General features: G+C 40.0%; 2 protein-coding genes across 2 annotated transcripts; one reads left to right on the top strand and one right to left on the bottom strand.

The window, feature by feature from the left end:
* On the bottom strand, window positions 1-5,750 carry LOC306864598 (uncharacterized protein). Its single transcript, XM_079408710.1, has 7 exons — window positions 5,630-5,750; window positions 4,692-4,745; window positions 4,358-4,551; window positions 3,924-4,078; window positions 1,837-2,345; window positions 1,534-1,742; window positions 1-1,445 (listed from the first exon to the last, which is right to left on the bottom strand). Exons 2-7 carry the CDS (start codon window positions 4,705-4,707, stop codon window positions 1,254-1,256), a joined length of 1,275 nt encoding a protein of 424 aa, XP_079264836.1. The 5' UTR covers window positions 4,708-4,745; window positions 5,630-5,750; the 3' UTR covers window positions 1-1,253.
* A 1,866-nt stretch (window positions 5,751-7,616) lies between these two features.
* On the top strand, window positions 7,617-20,674 carry LOC306864597 (uncharacterized protein). Its single transcript, XM_079408709.1, has 7 exons — window positions 7,617-7,659; window positions 11,258-11,314; window positions 15,068-15,264; window positions 17,645-17,799; window positions 18,039-18,490; window positions 19,158-19,366; window positions 20,013-20,674. Exons 2-7 carry the CDS (start codon window positions 11,299-11,301, stop codon window positions 20,193-20,195), a joined length of 1,212 nt encoding a protein of 403 aa, XP_079264835.1. The 5' UTR covers window positions 7,617-7,659; window positions 11,258-11,298; the 3' UTR covers window positions 20,196-20,674.
* The last annotated feature ends 728 nt before the right edge of the window (window positions 20,675-21,402 follow it).

Genomic DNA, 21,402 nt, shown 5'->3' with positions numbered 1-21,402 from the left:
AACTCTGAAATCAAGCCAATTTTATTTGATTTTCTCAGTACATGTTGTTTCAGTGCAGTTTTACAGATAATGCATGGGTCATTTTTTAAATGTTCAAACAGGAGTAAAAAGAAAATCTAAAAGCAGGAGATCTGTTATTCTCTCTCTAAAGGTGAGCTCCGTAAACAAACAGATGTACAAATAAAAGAAATGAATAGTACTTGGGAAATTAGTTTTCCGTATTACAGTTTGTGACCTGTGCTGAAAAAATGAGTCACAATGAGCAAATAAAAAAAAATGAGTCATTTTTATTTTCACATGCTCCATTAAAAGCATGATGTATGATGCATCCTTCAAAATGATGTACGATTTGTTGGAAACGGACAAAAAATCAACTCGTTTGAAGTCGATAGAGTCAGCAAAGTCAGTTTTGAGAAAAATCGAGTTTAAGTTTTCTTCCAAGGTTCCAAAGCAAAATCACTGAGCAACATTGCATCTTTACCTCCAGTTATTTTCTTAATAATAATTACTATATTAATAATCACAATATAGCTATTTATGTTATTTTATCTTTATTATAAGAACAGATGCAAAAAAACTGTAGCAGTAGCCTATAAGAAACAAATAATGCATTACCATTTTCATTTTGCATCAAAAACAAAAGCATTCAAGTAAGAAAACCAAATAATCAAATAAAAAAATTATTTTAGTGTGTTCATTACAAAATAAATTGATTATTAAAACTACAAAAGCTGTTCAATCAAGAGCAGCAGCTGATTCCCTCTTTTCTTTTATTGTTAGACTAACATTGAGACAGACGGCCTATATATTAAGACCTACTGCAATGCACGGATCTGATATAACGTTACACATCATATATTTTCCCCCAAACGTTCACTTAAGACGTAACCGATTATGTTTGCGTGAATACTTCAATAATGTAATTCTGTGTATTTATCAGTCAGTGCGAGAAGCGAGCGGAGAAAAGGTACTCCTCTCAGAAAACATACAAATAAAGATACTTTTAGATGTTTAATTACTATTTGGAGCGTTGGGATTGCTAGACGAGGCCTTACTGAACTCATTTTTGTGAAAACGTCAAATTCGACCAGAATCATAATTTTTTACTATTTTTTTTGCGTGTAGCTCAAAATTAGCCTGTGCGCATTCACACTCATTTTGCCAGAACGGGTCACATTTAGATATCAAAGAGAGCAAAATTTAGGTTCATGCATTACTATTGTTTCGCTCATTTTAATTCTTCTTTCTAGACCTCACTCTGTAATGGCTTTGACAGTGTTTGGTTTGATCTTCTCCAGTTTCTCCTTCACACTCTCATACTCATTCTCCCACTGTTCTTTGGACAGAGATGAAGGATTGATCTCCAGGAACTTGTAGGCCTGATTCGACTGAATGCTGAAGATCTTGTTGGCCCTTATGCAGCTTCTGCCAAACTGTGTCCATCCCTGTTCAAATCAAATGTAACATTAGAGGTCAGACGCTTCAGGAACAAGATGTTTAGAGAGGTCAAACATCATTATCATCATGGTTTACCTCTTTAGCTGCATCAATGGACTCCAGGAAATGTTCTTTCATATCAGCAAGCTCCTCAATCCAATCCTCTCCAGCGAAGGTCCTTTGCTTCAGTGTGTCCAGCAGGGAACCCACTGTCTCCCAGAACTTCTGGAGCTGGATCAGAATTTGCTGGATTCGTGACAGGCATGTCTGGACCTCATCGAGGTGAGTAACGCTGGGCAACTGACCTGTAAGAGCAGATAGAGAAGTAAATGAACAAACCCATAATCCACTTGAGGAATATTTGTTGAATATAAACAAGAATTGACTGTAGGATCTGACCATTTTCTATCTTTAGTTTGGCCAGCTGCAGCTGCTTGTCCATCAGTTTGTTCTGGATTTCCCACTCTTGTTCTTTCAGACGTTGCCGTGCACTGTTGAGCTCAGATAAACCAGTCTGAAGAGTTTTGACCATAGATTCCTGTGAAGTGGACGTCACCATTTTGGCAATGAAACCCATAATACTTTCCACAAATGGCACAATCATGGAAAATATAGCAACACTTGATCCCATCATGGGCATCCCTGCAGGTGTTGGTGTCATCGTTTCTTGCTTGGTGTTGGTGATGCTGTTGATAAACTTGTGTATCTCTGCATTTTTCTGCTCAATCATCTTCTCATTATCTTGTATGTCTTTATTAATCTTACGAAGGTTTGCATCCAGGCCTTCCACAATCTTCTGAAGCACCTCCATCTCACTGGTTAGTTGCTTCTGCTTCTTATCGGTCTCATCCTTTTCAGTGATTATGTCGCTGGTTGATTTGGCTACATCGCCGTTATGTTTCTGGTACCTGGATGTGCATCAGAAGGCAGGCATTTTGAAACATTTAGCAAGTACAGTGCTTTCCAAAAGTTTTTCACGTTTTGTTATTTTGTAGCCTTATGTTAAACTGCTTTAAATTACTTTTTTTTCACGTTAATCTACACTCAATACGCCATAACGACAAAGCACAAAACAGATTTGTGACAACTTTGCCTATTTTTTAAAAACAAAACACTGAAATAAGTACATTGCATAAGTATTTACGCCTTAACTCAGTACTTAGCCTGAAGCACCTTTACAGTCTCAGGTATTTTTGGCATGATGCGACAAGCTTTGCACGTTTGCATTTGGCAGTTTTCTGCCATTCTTCTCCCCACCTGTTAATCTCTCAAGTTCTGTCAGGTTGGATGGGGGCAGATGCACATTTTCAGGTTTCTCTAGAAATATTTCATTGGGTTCAAACCCAGGCTCTGGCTGTTCATGCAGCACTTTAAGCATAAAACAAGAGGCGGACATGCTAGTGCAGCTCAGGAACTGTATTCGGACAGAACAGCCCAGAACAAGACAGCCAAAAACAATCGACTGTCGATCACATGATATATAACATCCCATAACACTAGCTGGGCCACTCAAGGACATTCACAGAGTTGTCTATAAGCCACTCTTGCTGTGTTTAGGTTCATTGTCCTATTGGAAGATGAACCTTCTGCCCAGTCTGAGGTTCTGAATGCTCTGAGACTGGGCTTTTATTAAGGCTATCTAAGTATTTTGGTGCATTGAGCTTTTCTGTGTCTTCAAGTGTGTTTTCTTGTGTCTTCACTGAGGAGAGGATTGCATCTTGCCACACCAGCATAAAGCACAGATTGGTGGAGTGTTGCAGTGATGTTTGTTCTTCTGTAGGTTTCTTCCATTTCCATATATGATCATGGAGCTCAACTAGAGTGATCATCAGCTTCTTGGTCACCACTCTAACCAAAGCCCTTCTCCATCAGTTGCTCAGTTTGGCCAGGAGGCCAGCTCTAGGAAGAGTCCTGGTCGTTCCAAACGTCTTCCATTATGGATAATGGAGGCTACATGCTTCTGTGAACCTTCAGTGCTGCAATATTTTTTCTGAACACTTTCCCAGATCTGTGCCTTGATGCAATCCTGTCTCTGAGCTCTACGGGCAGTTCTTTTGACCTCAGGGCTTGGTTTTTGCTCTGATATGCATTTTCAGCTGTTAGGCCTTTTATTGAGAGGTGTGTGCCTTTCCAAATCATACTCAGTCAAATTAATTTGCCACAGGTTATCTCTACTCAGATATCTCTACTCAGTGTAGTAACATCTACAAGTGATATGAGTGCTCCTGAGCTAAATTGTAAGTGTCCCAGAATACTGTATGAATACTTATGCAATGGAATTTTATTTCGAACAAATTTGCATATTTGTTACAAACCTGTTTTGTGCTTTGTCATTATGGTGTATTGAGTGTAGATTGATGTGGAAAAAAAGCAATTTAAAGCAGTTTAACATAAGGCTGCAACATAAACCGTGAAAAAAAAAAAATGAAGGGGTATGAATACTTTCGCAAGGTACTGTACTTCATTTGGTAACATCGCATTCTTACCTCGTCACAATTTCTTTAACGTCGCTTATAATTTCACCGATCCATCCTTTGGCTTTTTCTAGGAATTTTATTGCTAAATGAGGTTTGTTCTTCTCTGCAGCCACCTTCAGACTGGGCAGCAGGGATTTCACCAGGTTTTCACTGGTACCCACACACTGTAAATACAGAAGTAACAGACGTTCTTTTCAAATAAGGGTCATTTGCCATCAAAGGACAGAAACAACGTTTTATCAGCTCTTCAGAATGATTCTTGTTGGTGCACCATTTAGGCTTCAGTTCCCATGATTATCTGGAATCAGAATATCTCCCAGTCTTTCCTTCCCTGATCCGACTAACAAAAACTACTCTCTACTCTTAAAAATAAGAGATCATTTCAGTGATCAGTTCTTGTGCATCTGGATTTCATAAAGCATTTGGAAGATGAACATGGATACCTTCAGCAGAACGACCTCAGAGGATCCAAACAGCATTTGTGTTTCAACAGCTCGTTGTCTCAGCAGACGCTCCAGCTTTGGGAAGTTTCCCAAACACAGGTAAGACAGATGATAGAGAAGAGCCGTTCGCTCCGCAGCCGGAAGAAGCTCCTGGATGAACTCTGGGCTCCATGAGGAACCGCTAGCGACAAGCTCTGAAACACCAAACCAAACATCAGTGATGGTTCAAATCATGAGTACTGACATAGTTGGGTTTAATGACCCTTATGAGCACTTGAAATGGACCGTGTAAGAATTGTTACTTCAGACACACAAATCAAATGGAAACTCTCACCTTTCCTATCAGCCATGGTTTTCTACAGCGCATACACTGGTGAAGCTACAGACTCTAGAAATATAAAAGAAAGAGCAATGAATTTTATTTACACTATGTAAAAATAGTATTTTCTTTGCACTAATAGTAGATAGATGCTATTTATACTACTTATAGTGCAAACAGTGCCAGATATATACACCTCGCTATTGTAGTACATTATAAAACAGTATATAATAGTAACATATTGAGTGTAAATTATCATTTTTATTAAAATTATAACAATAAAGCCCACCCTACAACCCTAACCTTAACCGAAAACACTCGTGAGGGACATTATTTTAAACTTTTCAATTATTTCCTTAATTTTTTATTAAAAATAAAAATGCCTTTCCTATGTGATGTGAAAAGGGAGAAGAACAAGTTCGGCAAAAAAATGCCGTTGTTACACGTTTTTCGACCTACGCCACTAGGGCCTCGTTTATAAAACATTGCGCAGAAAACATCCTAAATTTGATCTCCCGATTGTAAAAATCTAAATTCAATGGCAAAATTTCATTCACTACAAGCAGACTGATGCATATTGATATCTCGTTTCAACTCATGCTGAAATAAGTATTCAGATGCTTTTAACATATATTAACGTTGACTATTAAGTCAATAGTTACATTAGGTCTCCTGTACAAGGAGATACAGAATCATAATAATAAGAGGGTCTCGCTGTACGAGAAGAGCAGCACTCACATAATTTCCATTAAATGGTATTATATTTGTACCAAGTCGTTGTTAAGGTACGTAATGACTTCACCCTATGCTGGAAAATTGTGTATAGACATATTCCAATGATACGTTTGTCTTTCTGTGAATTGAATAAATATCACATATATCATGTAGCCTATTTATTATTTTAAAACTCATACAGTACATAATATCATGAAAGGAAAAGTTGGTCTACTTACATGTTTTGTTTCCAGTGTCCTTTTCCAACTGTCCTGTAACAACGACACCGGCCAAATATATATGCTTGTGAAGACGCCTGTTAAAACATGTGCTGTCTGAAAAATACACCAACTGTCAATCCTGATTAGTGAGAAAACCCCTGAAGGGACTTTCGGCTTGGCTGGATTGGATTCAGTTGAATTTGCAAGATGTGAATAATAGGAGTTTACAGCAATGTACAGGTCTCTGCATGATAGTAATACAGCCTAAAGGGTTCTCATTTTCATTGCATGATTCAGAAACAGGCGGATTTTGCCATTTTTAAGCCCATTTCGAAGAAAGGTAAAGACAATGCAATCACTATTTTCTTTTATATTTACCAATGTTTATAAAGTATTATATATAATACGGCCATCTGACTTCCAGAAGATGGAGTAAAACCCACAGTAACACGAATGTAAAAAAAAAAAAAATACCTCTTTGTTTCACTGTTTGGAAAAAATGAATAACATCTAATGAAAAATGGGTCTTGACTTTTCCAAAAAAAAGTAATTACAAATCTTAGAATTTAAACGTAAATTATTAGTGCTTTCATGTTTTATCTTGCTTTTTTTGGCCATGCGTATCTCAGAAAATAGATTTTTTGTGCTAAAAAACATATGGGCCTGGTTTCACATACAGGGCTTAGACTAAGCCAGGTTTAGGCCATATATATATATATATATATATGATTTTTGAAAAATAAAAAAAAACAAGAGTTATGTTTTTGCAAATAAACTTGTCATAGAGTTTTCATATGTTTTTATTGTGTTAGTAAAGCTGTATCCTTTAGTTATTTTTTAACCTAATCAAAATAATCCAACTGGAGGTTGATTGAGATTAACTCAGACACACTCACAGGTCTTTTTTTAGTGATCATATACTTGCACCACAGATGAATGCTGACGTTCACTTGAGTCTCTTCAAACTGTTTTACTCTGAGAGATGTTCAATAATATTATACGTCTCATTAATATAAAAATGGCCATGTATAAATTGTCTGTAAGTTTAATGGGTCTGTTTTGAGTTATTTTCTTGCAATCAAATCACGTGATTTTTTTTTTTTTTTTTTTTTTTTGGTTGTTTGCTTGAGTAGCACCTGGAAACAAATTCCCAGTGAAATTCTTGTGAATCATGTGATTTAAAATGGGTGTCATGCTGTTGGCTATATATTTGACCGAAGTGCAGATGAGTTGGAGAGGGAAACTCGACACAAAATATGTGAGGATCCAACTTTTAGTTCATGATTGGATTTGACTTTATATGATATTTTAAACATGAGATAATACATGTATTACAGCAGGATACAGTACAGATGCTTTAATATCAAATATGGAAAGGCAGTCACAAAATGTGCTGTTTACTGAGATGTACCTATTTTACACACACCTTTTATTTTCAGTAAAAGCTTTTTTTTCAAGCTGATCAATATATATTATTAATGTTATGTGGTCAAATGTGTATATTTCTGCTGAATTTCTGCTGTGTTCTAATGTTGTTCAACTTAAGATAAGGAGATTTTTCTTTCTTTTTTTCATTTGGCGTTTTTAGTGGAAAGGGCTTGAATGAACATTAGAGCAAGATAAAAATATTAGAGGAAGATAATTACCATAAATGCCCTTCATCACTAGTGATGTGTACAGTCAGTGGACTCAATTCACTCAAGTAATATTCGGTCATTAATAACTCACCCTGTTGTTCTAAAGCCGTATGACCAATTCTTTCTCTTTCAGAACAGAAAAAGAAACAATTTGTCCTGTTCATGCTTGTCCTTTTAATGGCAGAGAGTAATTATGCAATAGGTTTGAGATGTGCTGTGGTATGTAACACCTGGTGGACACTTTGGGGACCTGTACCTGAAGCATGTGTAAAACAACTCCAATCCTATTGGTCCACATGGCCCGTGACGTCATAGGCGGGTACTTAACAGTATAAAAGAGCACCTGCTGAATACCAGCTTCTGTCTTCGGGGGTCTGTCTGTCTGTGGAGAGCGTGTGAAACATCATCCTGGTGAGTCAAGCTGCGCTTTCAGGAATATGTTCCTCCGTGTTGGGCTTCTAACACTTGAGGACATATTCTAACCTTATCATCTTTGTGAAGAGTCACTTTAATGCGCTCGGCTCGCGTTTGTTTATGGTGTCAATTTAATGCCATATATATTAGCAAGAGAAATGAAGCATCGCAAAAGACAATAAAGGTTTGCAAACAAAAATGAAAGTATTGAGAAAAATAAATATGCTTTTTGCAACCAAAAATACAGCTGATCCAGTCATTGAGCAGAGGCATGCGGGTGGATCATTTACTTTTATTCACTAGCTTTAAAACATAAATTTTTCATTTTATTAACTTTAGCTTCAACTTCTTTAACTTGAGAAAACGCTGCTAATACACACATACATTTGTTAATAAAGTTAATGAGTTGTTTTTATATTCAGCTCAGCCATGCCTCTCTATTATGCATGTTATTGTGTGGAGCCTCAGGGGCATGGATATACTGAATGCTCTGTTGTGTGAAGCTGTTAGCTTTCTCTCCCAGCGTGCTTCAGTAGTCTAGAGTGGTTACGGGCAATATTCCTTCCTGTGTTCAGCCGGGTGATAAGTGAACAGTCTCTGCTCAGAGTATAGCCATCTGTGGATGATTGTGCTCCAGCTCAGGCTGTTTTGCTTTGGAATATAGCAGTCTGAGGACAGCTAGGGTTTGGTTCCCATTGGGCACAAGCTTTCTCAGGAAAGCACTGAAGTCTTGTTTGGAATCTGCAGTCAGAGGATAGCTGTGTTCCAGCTTGGAGACTGCTCCCCCTTGTGGGGTCTTTAAGTAGTGGTCTCGTGGGAAGTCGTGGCCTAATGGTTAGAGAGTCTGACTCGTAATCCAAAGGTTGCGGGTTCGAGTCTCGGGCCGGCAGGGATTGTAGGTGGGGGGAGTGAATGTCCAGCGCTCTCTCCACCCTCAATACCACGACTGAGGTGCCCTTGAGCATGGCACCGAACCCCCAACTGCTCCCCGGGCGCCGCAGCATAAAATGGCTGCCCACTGCTCCGGGTGTGTGTTCACTGCTGTGTGTGTGTGTTCACTGCTGTGTGTGTGCACGTTAGATGGGTTAAATGCAGAGCACGAATTCCGAGTATGGGTCACCATACTTGGTAGTATGTCACTTCACTCCTTGAGCCCTTGCCTAGACTGTGCTGTCTCCCCAGTTCGGGTTTTAAGTAGTGGGCAAACTTCAGCTTTATGTGAAGGGAAGGCTATTTGAGGATAGCTGTGTCCAGCCACCTAGTGTTATGGTCGTTGCTTGCATCAAGCTTTGATCTGGACTAGTGGGTTTTTGTGTGTTCGCTTCTTGGCGCATCGTTACTATGGTTTGGATCTTCCTATTGTGAGCAATGTCAATATATCGGTGACTTGCTTAGCCTACTGTGGGACTGACACAGATTGGGGAACTCCTTAGTATAGTCACCTAAGTAGTGGTTATATTTCAGCCATTGCCATGGCAGGACAGGCTTACTTAGATACAGCGTTCTGAGGCTAGCTGTGTGTGTTAACTTGCCCTTTCCTGGAAGCGTAACTATCTGAAGATAGCCATGTGCTATCTCGGTGATTGCTCCCCTGCCTATGGTTTTTAAGTAGCAGACAGTACCTAGACAGTGGTGTCTCCCCTCTTGGGTCGTAAGTAGATGGCTCACTCTCCCAGGTCTGGGTAGTTTCAGTCAGTTCCACCTCTGGTAGCCCTTCCTACATATACTGTAGCTATCTGAGGATAGCCATGTGCTAGCTCGGTGACTGCTCCCCTCACTAGGGTCTTAAGTAGCAGTCTCCCTGAACTCTCGCCTAGATAGCGCTATCTCCCCTGCTAGGGTTGTAAGTAGATGGCCCACTCTTTGTGGTCTAGGTAGTCTCAGTCGGTCCCCTCCTGTTCTACTATTCCTAAATCCATGTTTATGGTAAGCGTACATGCTAGCTTCTGTGCGCTTTCTAAAATCCACATTGTGGTAAGCGTGCACGTTAGGCACCCTGCACACTTTCTAAAATCCTGTATGGTATGGGTATTCTCTGAGTTGGTTCTGGCCCCAGTTCACTTTGGGCCCCACTCCACTTGTGTATCTCTGGTGATACTTCTGAACAGGGCTTCCTCTCATTTTAAGAGAGTCATTCTGCTGAAGGGTCGCTTAGGCAGTACTATTAGTATGTAGACTCTATTGTGAGCCTCGCTAACTGTCTCTAGCGCTGAGTGTAGTCAGGTCTCCTCTCGTTCTAGAGAGTTGTCATGCTGAGACCTCCACTCTTAAGAGCTCCTCATCTAGGGTTGAGTGTTGTTCGGCTTCATCTTGTTAAGAGAATCATCTTGCTGAAGCCTCCACTCTTCAGAGCTCCGTCCTTGGCAGTAATGAGTCTGTAGGCTCTTTCTTAACGGCCTCTGGCGTTGAGTGTAGCTAAGTCTCCTCTCGCTTTAGAGAGTCGTTATGCCGAGACCTCCACTCTTAAGAATTCCCCTACCAAGATTGAAGACGTCCTAGGTACATGGCTATCTGAGCACATCTATGTGCTAGCTTAGGGACTGCTCCTCTTCTTGAGGTTTTTAAGTAGCGGTCTTCCAAATCCATAGCCTAGACGGAGTTATCTCCCCTTCTAGGGTAATAAGTAGATAGCCCACTCTCTGTGGTCTAGGCAGCTTCACAGGTAGGTTTACCAGGGGGTTTTAGTTTTTGGTCCTGTAGCCCCTTCCTAGGTACATGGCTATCTGAGGACATCTATGTGCTAGCTTGGGGACTGCTCCCCTCCTTGGGGTTTTTAAGTAGCGGTCTTCCAAATCCATGGCTTAGACAGTACTATCTCCTCTGCAGGGTTTTAAGTAGATAGCCATTCCCTTGGTCTGGGCAGCTCTTTAGGAAGGTCCTTTTTCATAAGACTCTTTGGATAGAGCTATCTGCGGATAACTGTGTCCTAGCTGGGATTGCTGGTAGCAATCTTGAACTCCTCTAGGCTTCCAGCCTCTCAGTGGTCTTATGTATCTGGCTAATATTGCTCACATAGCGTAGCTATCTGAGGATGGCTGTGTTCTTAGCTTGATTAGGGTGTTCAACCTTATCTGGTATCAGGCTCACTCTTTTTACCAAGTTATGCGAGCGGCCCGAGGCATCAGTGGCTTGGCCCCCTTTCTGAGGAAAGGTTTGGTGTATGTCTGGTGTACCAGGTGGACAGGCATGCGCCTCGACATGACGTGATTGGATATCATTACCCAAAGTGTCCACTAGGACACAGCGTTTAGTTCCCTAGAAGGGGAATGTCTCTGGTTACTCGTGTAACCATGGTTCCCTGAGAGGGAACTAGATGCTGCGTCTCCTCGACCTGCCTGTTTACGTCTTTTCAGACAACAAAATTTGGTGACTTATTCAGCAGGTGCCCGAGTTGTTTTACACATGCTTCAGGTACAGGTCACACAGACAGCGTTCCCCAAAGTGTCCACCAGGATGCAGCGTCTCGTTCCCTCTCGGGGAACCATGTTTACATGAGTAACCAGAGACATTTTCATGTGATGTCCATCTTTTACCGTCTGATGCCATACATTCTTAATTATATCTCACATTTTGTCTTCCTTTCGCGCTTCTAAAGACCTTTCTATAGGAGTCTTCACCAGTGTACACTGCAAAAACATGGCTGATAGCAAAGGTGAGTGTTTCCATTTCAAACTCCTTATCAACCTTATTCTTCAATGCCGAAGTAAGGCTATGGCTGAAACTTCCAGTTCATTAGCCGCTAGGGTAATGTAAAGGGTAAGTAATTGATAATATAATTATTTTAGCACAGACCAGACATGGGCAAAATTCAATGGTTCCACTTCCAGACTTTTTTTTTTTTTCTGAAAATGAAAAATGAAGGAAAAAAAAAAACTAGACTTCAGTACAAAGTAATGCATTTGAACTATTTGAAACTTGTATTTTTAAGGCAATCTGTAGGTTCATAAATCATGTCATCACAAATATTACACAATTACAGGAAAATACTTTTACAATGAACATTGCCAGTACTTATGTAGTACATTTACATAACAACTTTGTTTTATGTGTCATATCTGCATTATATATGACTGCCACATATAATCAGCCATATCGCACAACTGCGAATGTGAATGTGATATTTCTTTTAAAGTTTGACGGGCTAAGTATACAGTAAGAAAGAAACAACAACAGTGTGTCGTTTAAAAACCTTGTTGGGTTTACAACTACTTCTGTCCACCATTGTTTCAAATCTTAAAGTCTGTGTAAAGAGAATTCAGAGAATTGTTTCCAAACGCATTACAAATGTTAGAAATGTATTGCTGAAACGCATTACAAAGACTCTGAACTATGTAGTACTGAATTGTGGAGTTAAACAGTTTTTCACCAATTCTGTGTTCACTATAATAACTATGTTGAGAGGTCAAGTTCTTAGTTAGTCTTTTTGAATGTCTGAGATGTTAGATATACAGGGGAATGTAACGAGGGAGTCCACTGAAGGCGAGTGTAGTATGAACCCAAGTGCAGTTTATTTACAAAGTGGTTTCCAAAATCCAAACATGATCCAAACAGATGCAGACTTGACTTGAGACAGACTTGACATGAACAGGCTTGACGTGGCATGAACAAACTAAACTCACCAACAGCAGGTTACAACGATAATACACGACCAAAACCAAATGCACTAACGAGCAAACTTATACAAAACTATGAGGGTCACATGACATGAACAACCAATGAAGACATGACACAATGAACAAGATAACCAATAGCAGGAATACATGAGGGTAAGGGAAGCATGACACAAACAGGAACCATGAGTAAACTTCACAAATAAAAGACATGAAAACATGAACAAGAAACAAAACCCAAAACAGACCTTACATATTCCCCCCTCTAAGGGCGGCTCCCGACGCCCAAACAAAAACTCAAAACAACCCCAAAAAAAGTCCAGGGGGGTGGTGAAGCAGAGGCAGAATGGGGGGGAGGGATGGTGGGCCAGGCCCGTGAAGGGCAACAGGACTAGGAGCATGGGGCAATGGCGGGCCTGGGAGAGCAGGGAGCCATGGCGGAGCAGGCGAGGCCTGAGCAGGCAAGGCAGGGAGCCGTGGCGGAGCAGGCAGGACAGGGAGCCGTGGCGGAGACGATGGGGCTGGAGCCCACCAGGGCGGAGCTGACGGGACCGGAGCCCACCAGGGCAGAGCAGCCGGGACTAGAGACTCGGGAGACCATGGTGGAACTGGCGACTCGGGATCTGAGGGGCGCTCTGGAGGAGCGGGCACTTGAGGGTGCTCTTGAAGCGCGCACACTATAGCCGTGACTGGGCAGGACAAGGATTCACATACGGCCTCCATAGCCATGACTGGGCAGGACAAGGATTCACACACGGCCTCCATAGCCGTGACAGAGCAGGACGAGGATTCAGGAGCACAGTGTGCAGCCCACACGCACCCAATGGCAACCGCCATCACAGACAGTGCGGTATTCAATGGGAGGTCAGATACGCCAACCATGCATCCATTAGCTCCAGACCAAGCTCCGCATTAGCAGGAGCTTCGGTACTATAGCCCCCCCCAAAAAAATTCCTTGGGGAAATTTTGGTGGCGGCCATCTTGGCTGGGGACTCAGGCGTGGCGGCCATCTTGGCCGGGGACTCAGGCGTGGCGTGAGCAGACCCCGTAGACTCGGGCTGGGCAGGCATGACGTGAGCAGACTCGGGCTGGGCAGGCATGACGTGAGCAGACTCGGGCTGGGCAGGCATGACGTGAGCAGACTCGGGCTGGGCAGGCATGACGTGAGCAGACTCGGGCTGGGCAGGCATGACGTGAGCAGACTCGGGCTGGGCAGGCATGACGTGAGCAGACTCTGGCTGGGCAGGCATGACGTGAGCAGACTCTGGCTGGGCAGGCATGACGTGAGCAGACTCTGGCTGGGCAGGCATGACGTGAGCAGACTCTGGCTGGGCAGGCATGACGTGAGCAGACTCGGGCTGGGCAGGCATGACGTGAGCAGACTCTGGCTGGGCAGGCATGACGTGAGCAGACTCTAGAACTGCGGCCATTTGCCGAAGAGATTCTTGAGTGGCGGCCATCTTGCGACGCAGCTCTTGAATGGCAGCCATGTTATGCAGAAGCTCTTGATTAGCCAGCATGACGTGATCAGGCCCTGGCAAGATTTGAGCAGGTCTTGGAGCAGCAGGCATGACGTTAACAGGCTCCCTATCCATAATACCCACAGTCAGTGGTGACCTGGCCAACACAAGAACAAAGTCAATGTATCGGTCCAGTGACCAACAAATAGTTCCCCCTGGCAGACTGGAACGAAGTGGTTCGTCGACACCGGAACGAAAAATGTCTTTTAGGGTCACGTCATTAAAATCCACCAAATAGCAAAGTTCACAAAAATCAGCAACATACTCCTCTATAGCCCGGTTGCCCTGACGCAGGCAGAGGAGACGTCCAACTGCTGGGTTCATTGTAGGGGTCGTGTATTCTGTAACGAGGGAGTCCACTGAAGGCGAGTGTAGTATGAACCCAAGTGCAGTTTATTTACAAAGTGGTTTCCAAAATCCAAACATGATCCAAACAGATGCAGACTTGACTTGAGACAGACTTGACATGAACAGGCTTGACGTGGCATGAACAAACTAAACTCACCAACAGCAGGTTACAACGATAATACACGACCAAAACCAAATGCACTAACGAGCAAACTTATACAAAACTATGAGGGTCACATGACATGAACAACCAATGAAGACATGACACAATGAACAAGATAACCAATAGCAGGAATACATGAGGGTAAGGGAAGCATGACACAAACAGGAACCATGACTAAACTTCACAAATAAAAGACATGAAAACATGAACAAGAAACAAAACCCAAAACAGACCTTACAGGGAAGTCGTGGACTAATGGTTAGAGAGTCTGACTCGTAATCCAAAGGTTGCGGGTTCGAGTCTCGGGCTGGCAGGGATTGTAGGTGGGGGAGTCTCTCCACACTATAAACTGCTATAACTGCTATAAATGGCTGCCCACTGCTCCGTGTGTGTGTTCATGGTGTGTGTGTGTGTGTGTTCACTGTGTGTGTGTGCACTTTGAATGGGTTAAATGCAGAGCACGAATTCCAAGCATGGGTCACCATAATTGGCCGTATGTCACGTCAAAGACATTGTTTAGCATACATTTGATTAAAATCAGTCAAATGCAGTCTGTATTGAATAGAAGATGATTAAAGAGATGTAAACCTTAAGATGAACCAAGAATGGCTCATATCTAAACGCATTTATGCACAAATGTATTAACTAAAACAAATTTAAGCCAGAGCTCAAGAGCATTTTACTTACAATATGACTGACCTGTTCAACATTGATTGAACCCCGGAGGTTGTTGTCCCTCTCTAATGTTTGGTCTGGTGTCTCAGAGATTGTTGCCAGCAGTGTTTCCTCATGGAGTCCGGAGTTCATCCATGAGCTTCTTCCAGCTGCGGAGCGAACGGCTCTTCTCTATCATCTGTCTTACCTGTGTCTGGGTGGTTTCCCAAAGCTGGAGTGTCTGATTAGAGAAAGAGCTCTTGAAACAAAGCTGCTGTTTGAATCCTCTGTGGCGGTTCTCCTGAAGGTAAGACGGGAGTGCAGCTCTGCTCTAACAAGCTGGGGAGGCTTACAAAACTGAGAATCTAGAAAATGCATTTTTATGCAAAACTAGTGTTATATAATATATTAGTGTTGTCAAACGATTAATTGCATCCAAAATAAATGTTTACATAATGTGTATATATAAATAAACGGAAATGCATCTATATATTTTAGAAAAATGTTATGTTTATATTTTAAATGTATTTATATTAGTGCTGTCAAAATTAGTGCGTTAACGCAGGCGATTCATTTCAGTTTAACGCATTAAAATTATTTAACGAGGTTAACGCAGGGGCGGAGCTAGGGATGGCCACCCCATAACTGCTGTTTCTGTCTGTTTTTTTTCTTGACAAGAAGTGCATTTATTCAGTCGCAGAACGTCTTTACCATCACATCAATTCAGAGACGTTTCAGATGCGAATAAAGCATCTCGACATGCCAATAAAGCTTTGATTATGTTGACTGTAATTTATAGCCTACTGGATATGCAGTTTAATGGTGGAATTTAACATTTCATTTTATTTCTGCGAATTATGCGATTTACGTAATGGATTACTTTTTTCAAGTAACTACAAGCAACGCATTACTTTTTATTTTACAAGAATATATCTGAGTTACTTTTTCAAAAAAGTAACGGCAGTTTCAGTGTTTTCCCATTTATTGAGTGACAAGTCTCCTGTCCCCATATTGGGATAAATCGGAAGTACAGAGGCGTTGTGTGCACTGTGTGAACATGATGTTACTGTAGTTCTAGACTAAATGTGAATGTGCATTAATTCCTCTCACTCGCAAAAAAAAAAAAACGAAACCTGATTTAGTATTCATCAAAATGAATTAAAACCGTAAGACTATGACGCAAACCTGCAGTAATTAAATGTTAAATAACACGCATGTATCTAATCCCGTTATTATTAACCAATGTCTTTGCTGCTGTCCTTTGATCCAGTTCAACCATACTAAGCAAAAATGACTTTAGATAAACTAACAATTGTGCTTCCATTAAAAAAAAAAAAAAAAAAAATGTTTTATTGCTGAAGAGTGTTGAACCTTCTCCTGCATTCTACTCTACAGACGTGAATTTATTTTCCCTTCAGCCTGAGGTTTATTCATTACAATTTTTTGTGTGAAAGGGCTTTGACATGTGCTATAAATAGTACTTTTATATGGAAAACAAACAATCAAGCCCTGCTCATATTTAAAAAGTAACTAAGTAACGCAATACTGTAATGCATTACTTTTAAAAGTAACTTTCCCCAACACTAGGAGTAAATTATGAGTAATTTGCGCATAAAACCGACCTTCCTGAAAACTCTCCTCTGGATTCACAAACACTTCGTAAACGTCCGATTTGATAGTTAAGTGTATGTTAATGAATTCCAATCATTGATGAATAGGGCGCTCGTGCACGCTCTTTCACAATTAGCCTAATCCACACCTATAACTACAGCTACGCACATTTCTTGTCCAGGAACGCAGTGGAATATTCTGGATTACTTTCTCAAGTTTGGCTCCAGTATATTGAATAAATGCAAAAAAGACTAATAGGCCATATGGCTAACAATAAATATTCAATAACATGTCTCCACAAGTGTTTTAGCCACCTGAAAAATGACAGGTGCTCTTCTGAAGTTGGCCAGCTGGTGAAAATGCTTTGGTGGCACAGCGTTTTTTGCATATACTGTTTTCCAGCTGTCGATTTGGTTGAATATCCACGGCAGTAATGTATTACTAGTGCCTCATTTTGAAGAATATTACTGAATATAAAAATGTAATATTAACTTCTCTGTTGTTGTACAGGATGATTGGTATTTGTCCCACCCCTCCTCCATCTGTTGGACTGCTGGGTAAAAAGTAACAGTGACAAGCGCCAAAGCTAAACCAGAGCTGAACAGTTTATCAACTCTAGAATGCGCTTTCTCTTTCTGGTTTGTCAAACACCGTACTTCAAACTCATCGATGCACCTTTGTTAATTCCTGAAGTGAACTTCTATATTAACTGTCTTGGACTGCTGTCTTGAGTTGGGTGCGATGCCTGTGAGTTGTTCTAAACGCAGCTGCGCTTCTCGTCCGGTGTGACTATATTCCACATGTATTAAATGCACGTCCTTGAAAGCGCACAGTTTTCTAACACTAAGACAGTTTGGCAGTCGCTGGATATTGGTTGGGACACGTCCCTGGTGTCCTCCCATAATCTTACGCCCCTGAAGACCCCCTCCGGGTCACCGTAGAAATCCAAACACATCCCACAAAATTCTATTTTTAGCTGTTTTTAACTTATGTGACAGTTTTTACCACATTGATACAAACTTATGATGTACTTTATTAAATGACTACCCTTGTGGGTAAATTATATTTTGTTGTAGTGTGTTAATACGAGTTCCACCCTGGTTACCTCCCTGTTCCCGGCGCTGTTGACGGCTGTTGAAAACCATAACCCTGCTCTGGCTGTGAAGGACCTGGAGGAAGTCAGAGCAGTGATTAATAACATCATTCTAGCTGTGGAAGACATTGTGAAGAGGTGAAACCTCAACATCTCATCATGGGGAAGTTTAGTATTTCACAGCAAACAATCATTCTCTTAATCAGTGTTTGTAAATAACGAAACATCCCTTCAGAAAGATCCATTTCATTGAATGGTAAAATTAATGCATAAAACCTTGTTTTAATTGTTAATCTAACAAATGATCTACTGTATCACACAAGTGTATCAGTCCATTCACTGCACTCAATCATTTATCTGAAACGCACCATATTTAGGTATGATGAACACAACCGAAGTGTAGCATCATGCACCAGTGATGTGATTCAAGAAAAGATCGAGACAGAAGAACAACTAACTCGAACAACACAGGAAATCAAGATTCTGGAGGAGGCTGTGGCCAAGCTTGAGGAGGAGCTGAGAAATGAGGTTAAAAAAGTAGACGAAATAGAGAAAACAATTGAAGAAAAAAACAGGGAGCTGCAGGATCGCATCAAAGCGGATTCTACCAGAAACATTGGCTTTGGTGTCCTTGCTATCTTTATGCCATTTGTTGGACTCCTTGCTAAATTCACTTATGATGCTGCGACTGCTGCTCAAACTCAAGCTCTCAACACCGAACTGTCCCGTCTCGCCTCTGAAAAGACCAGTCTGCTAAGACAAGAGTACTCAACCCAAGTCAGACTGACTGATCTTCACCTGCAGCTGGCCAATTGCAAAATACAGATGGGTGAGTTTTTCTATGTGCCCCAGACTAAAGATTTTCCTCCGAATTTCATTCATTCATGATCTAGTGCACTCAGACACTATATAGGGATTAGGGAATGAGTGAGCAATTTCGGACACAGCTCAAATTTAGATAAGCTCTCTTGAATACTTGATTGGTTAGTTGTGGCATTCCAAGGTGTGTTATTCCCCAATAACAACCGTTATCAGTAGCAAATAGATGTACATCATACCTCACTTAAATAGCCATTATAATGCATTAATATACAGGAGGTGCTTACTTGGTTATGAGAGGAGGAAACTTTTATTGTCATGTATTTTATATTAGAAATGAATAAATTCGATTAGAATTAATGCATGCTCTGCCTATAGTGCAGGCACAGAATATTTCAAAGCATTGAATATGAACCCCACTATGCTGTACACTTACTGTAACAATTCAAATTTTAGTGACAAGTGAGAAATATAATAGACCATGCAGTACATGAAAGATAAAATACAAGCATAACGTTCAAACATAGTAAAATAAACAATGAAAGGAAAAGCTTTTACAATCAAGCATTCAGTATCATACTCTTTCATGGGAAAAACTGTATTATCTCTTCTTTGAGTTAAAATGGCCTGAAGGCTCACAATGATCTCTCATAAATCAGTATCTGTTGTGTGTCCAGGTGTGATTCCCAGTCCCGTCCACCTTGTAGACGTCCAGAGGTGTCTTTCTCAAATCCAACACATTCTGGTTGAGCTTCAGAAGTTCTGGGAGAGCGTGGGATCTCTGATAGATGGGCTGAAGGATAACACCTTTGTTAATGAGCATCTCATTGAGGAGCTGTATGATCTGAAGCAGCAGTTTGAGACCTCTATTGAAGAAGCAGAAAAGGTAACTTAAGCCAGGCTCACACTAAGAGAGTTTTAGGCTGATTTATACCCAATTTACCCCTTCTGACAATCTGAGAAAAAAAATCTTGTCCAGGGCCTTGGTCAGTGTCCATTTTCATCAAAGTTTGTCTTGTAGTGTGAGGTGTTTACATCTAAATCTAAAAGCCTCCCAATCTGCTCACAGACACATCAGAGCTGCTCCAATAATCTCAGACGCGTTGGATATTTAGACATTCAGTCAAAGCATGCCAGGAACTAGAAATCTGCTGTAACTCATTCCGTGAATGTGTGTGTGTGTGTGTGTGTGTGTGTGTACATTCACATTTATATGGGAATATCTATGTGCAATATTTACTCAATAAAAGAACAAACATTATGAATATTAGATTTATCTTTGTCTTCATTTGTAAATATATCTGTATGTTACAATATATTGTCAATGCATATATTGCTGTATACTGAAAAATATAAGCACTAGTTTTCAAAATATGGACATGTATTATTTAATAAATCACATATTTTGCAGTATATTCCCATATATTTTTGTTCTGTAAGGGAACAGTGAGTCATTTGGGTCGCATCATGAATTTGTCAATGTATATTTTTAGTAAACGTGATCAATTATTTTTGTGGCATTAATCTTTCAGTGCTGGCAGAGATTTGGTGAATGCTGTCAGAGAGCACAAGTCATCTTCAGTGTTCAGTCTAAAGATGCGTATCAGTTCCTGGAGATGAACCCATCCTCCCTTTCCAAGGATGAATGGGACGAGCAGCACAAGTCTATCATGGAGAAGCTGAATCAGATCAGCCCTCGGGAGCTGTCCATCTGAGAGAAACACAGGAAACTGATGCTTCCTTCATACTTAATGACATGCAATGTTTACAGATTCTCTTTCACACTTTTTCTAGTATTGTGTAATGTAGCTGAACTAATGTAACAACAGCAGTAAAGGATCCTGCTTTAAGAGAGCAACCATACGTTTGTTTTATCGTCTTTCTATTCTATAATTCTTCAAACATAATCATTTTTATTATTCCATTTAATCATATAATCAGTTATAATAATCATTGAAACCATTTATATACTCATTTTCTTATGCATTTAGTATGCATTGACCTGTTACATCTGTTAGACACTGTATCCCACAATGCAACAGTGTTATTTAATATTAGTATAGTTTTTATTAATATGAGTTTTTAGTTATTTTATTTTGTAAAATTTTTAATTTTTTAAAAAAAACCTAATAAAAAGCATTTTACTTAATTTAACTAAAATAAACGTTAACTGAAACAAAATAACATTAACTTTAAAAAAAAATACCTAAAAGAAATCAATTAAAATTTATCAAAAATGCTATCTGAAATAATATATGCTTAAGTAGTAAAATTACTAAAAATAAAATAAAATCTATTATTTTTTATTTTTAACTTTTCAAAATCTAAACAGCGTAATTAGATTACTGTACTAATTACTCTCTCTAAAAAGTATTGTATTATTACTTTCTAAATCCCGTAAAAACCTGCTTTTAAATATTTCAGATAAATAAAATAAAGTTGCATACATGATTCTTGAACTGACCAAACTATATACAGAGAGAAGGTTACATTAAAAACATATTTTAACATTAGATGTTACATTTTGATGTTAAATCCACTGTTGTTTTATATAGTCTATACAGTATTTAATGCAATTACATCAGAAATAACTGCAATTAAATTACAGAGAAATTGAGTCATCCCTTACTCTACTTTTTTTAAGGGAAAAGTAATTAAATTACAATAATTAATTACTTAGTAATGCATTAAACCCAAGGTTATTTCAGGCATCCAAGACCAAGTCCTATCTACATGAATCAGTAACATATTTCAATTAGCAACAAAATATCAAATGAACTGTCACATAATGTTTTTATGCTCAAATAATATTAAAAAAGTTTATATTTCAGGCTGGGCGATTATTAATAAACCATTATTAACCAGCATGCTGAAAGCATTTCATAACAAACTGTGTTAAATTAGGAAAATGATTTGGAGATG

Source organism: Barbus barbus (assembly GCF_936440315.1).
Source record: "Barbus barbus genome assembly, chromosome: 46".
Classification (NCBI taxonomy): Eukaryota; Metazoa; Chordata; class Actinopteri; order Cypriniformes; family Cyprinidae; genus Barbus; species Barbus barbus.
This window is presented reverse-complemented; position numbering and strand designations above follow the sequence as displayed.

What these genes read in the sequence shown, in the direction of transcription:
- LOC306864597 (XM_079408709.1), top strand. An exon ending in CTGTGGCGGTTCTCCTGAAG is followed by an intron (nt 15,265 to 17,644) that starts GTAAGACGGGAG and finishes ATTTTGTTGTAG; the next exon opens with TGTGTTAATACGAGTTCCAC. An exon ending in CTATTGAAGAAGCAGAAAAG is followed by an intron (nt 19,367 to 20,012) that starts GTAACTTAAGCC and finishes TTAATCTTTCAG; the next exon opens with TGCTGGCAGAGATTTGGTGA.
- LOC306864598 (XM_079408710.1), bottom strand. An exon ending in CTGAGGTCGTTCTGCTGAAG is followed by an intron (nt 4,079 to 4,357) that starts GTATCCATGTTC and finishes CTGTATTTACAG; the next exon opens with TGTGTGGGTACCAGTGAAAA. An exon ending in CCATTGATGCAGCTAAAGAG is followed by an intron (nt 1,446 to 1,533) that starts GTAAACCATGAT and finishes TGATTTGAACAG; the next exon opens with GGATGGACACAGTTTGGCAG.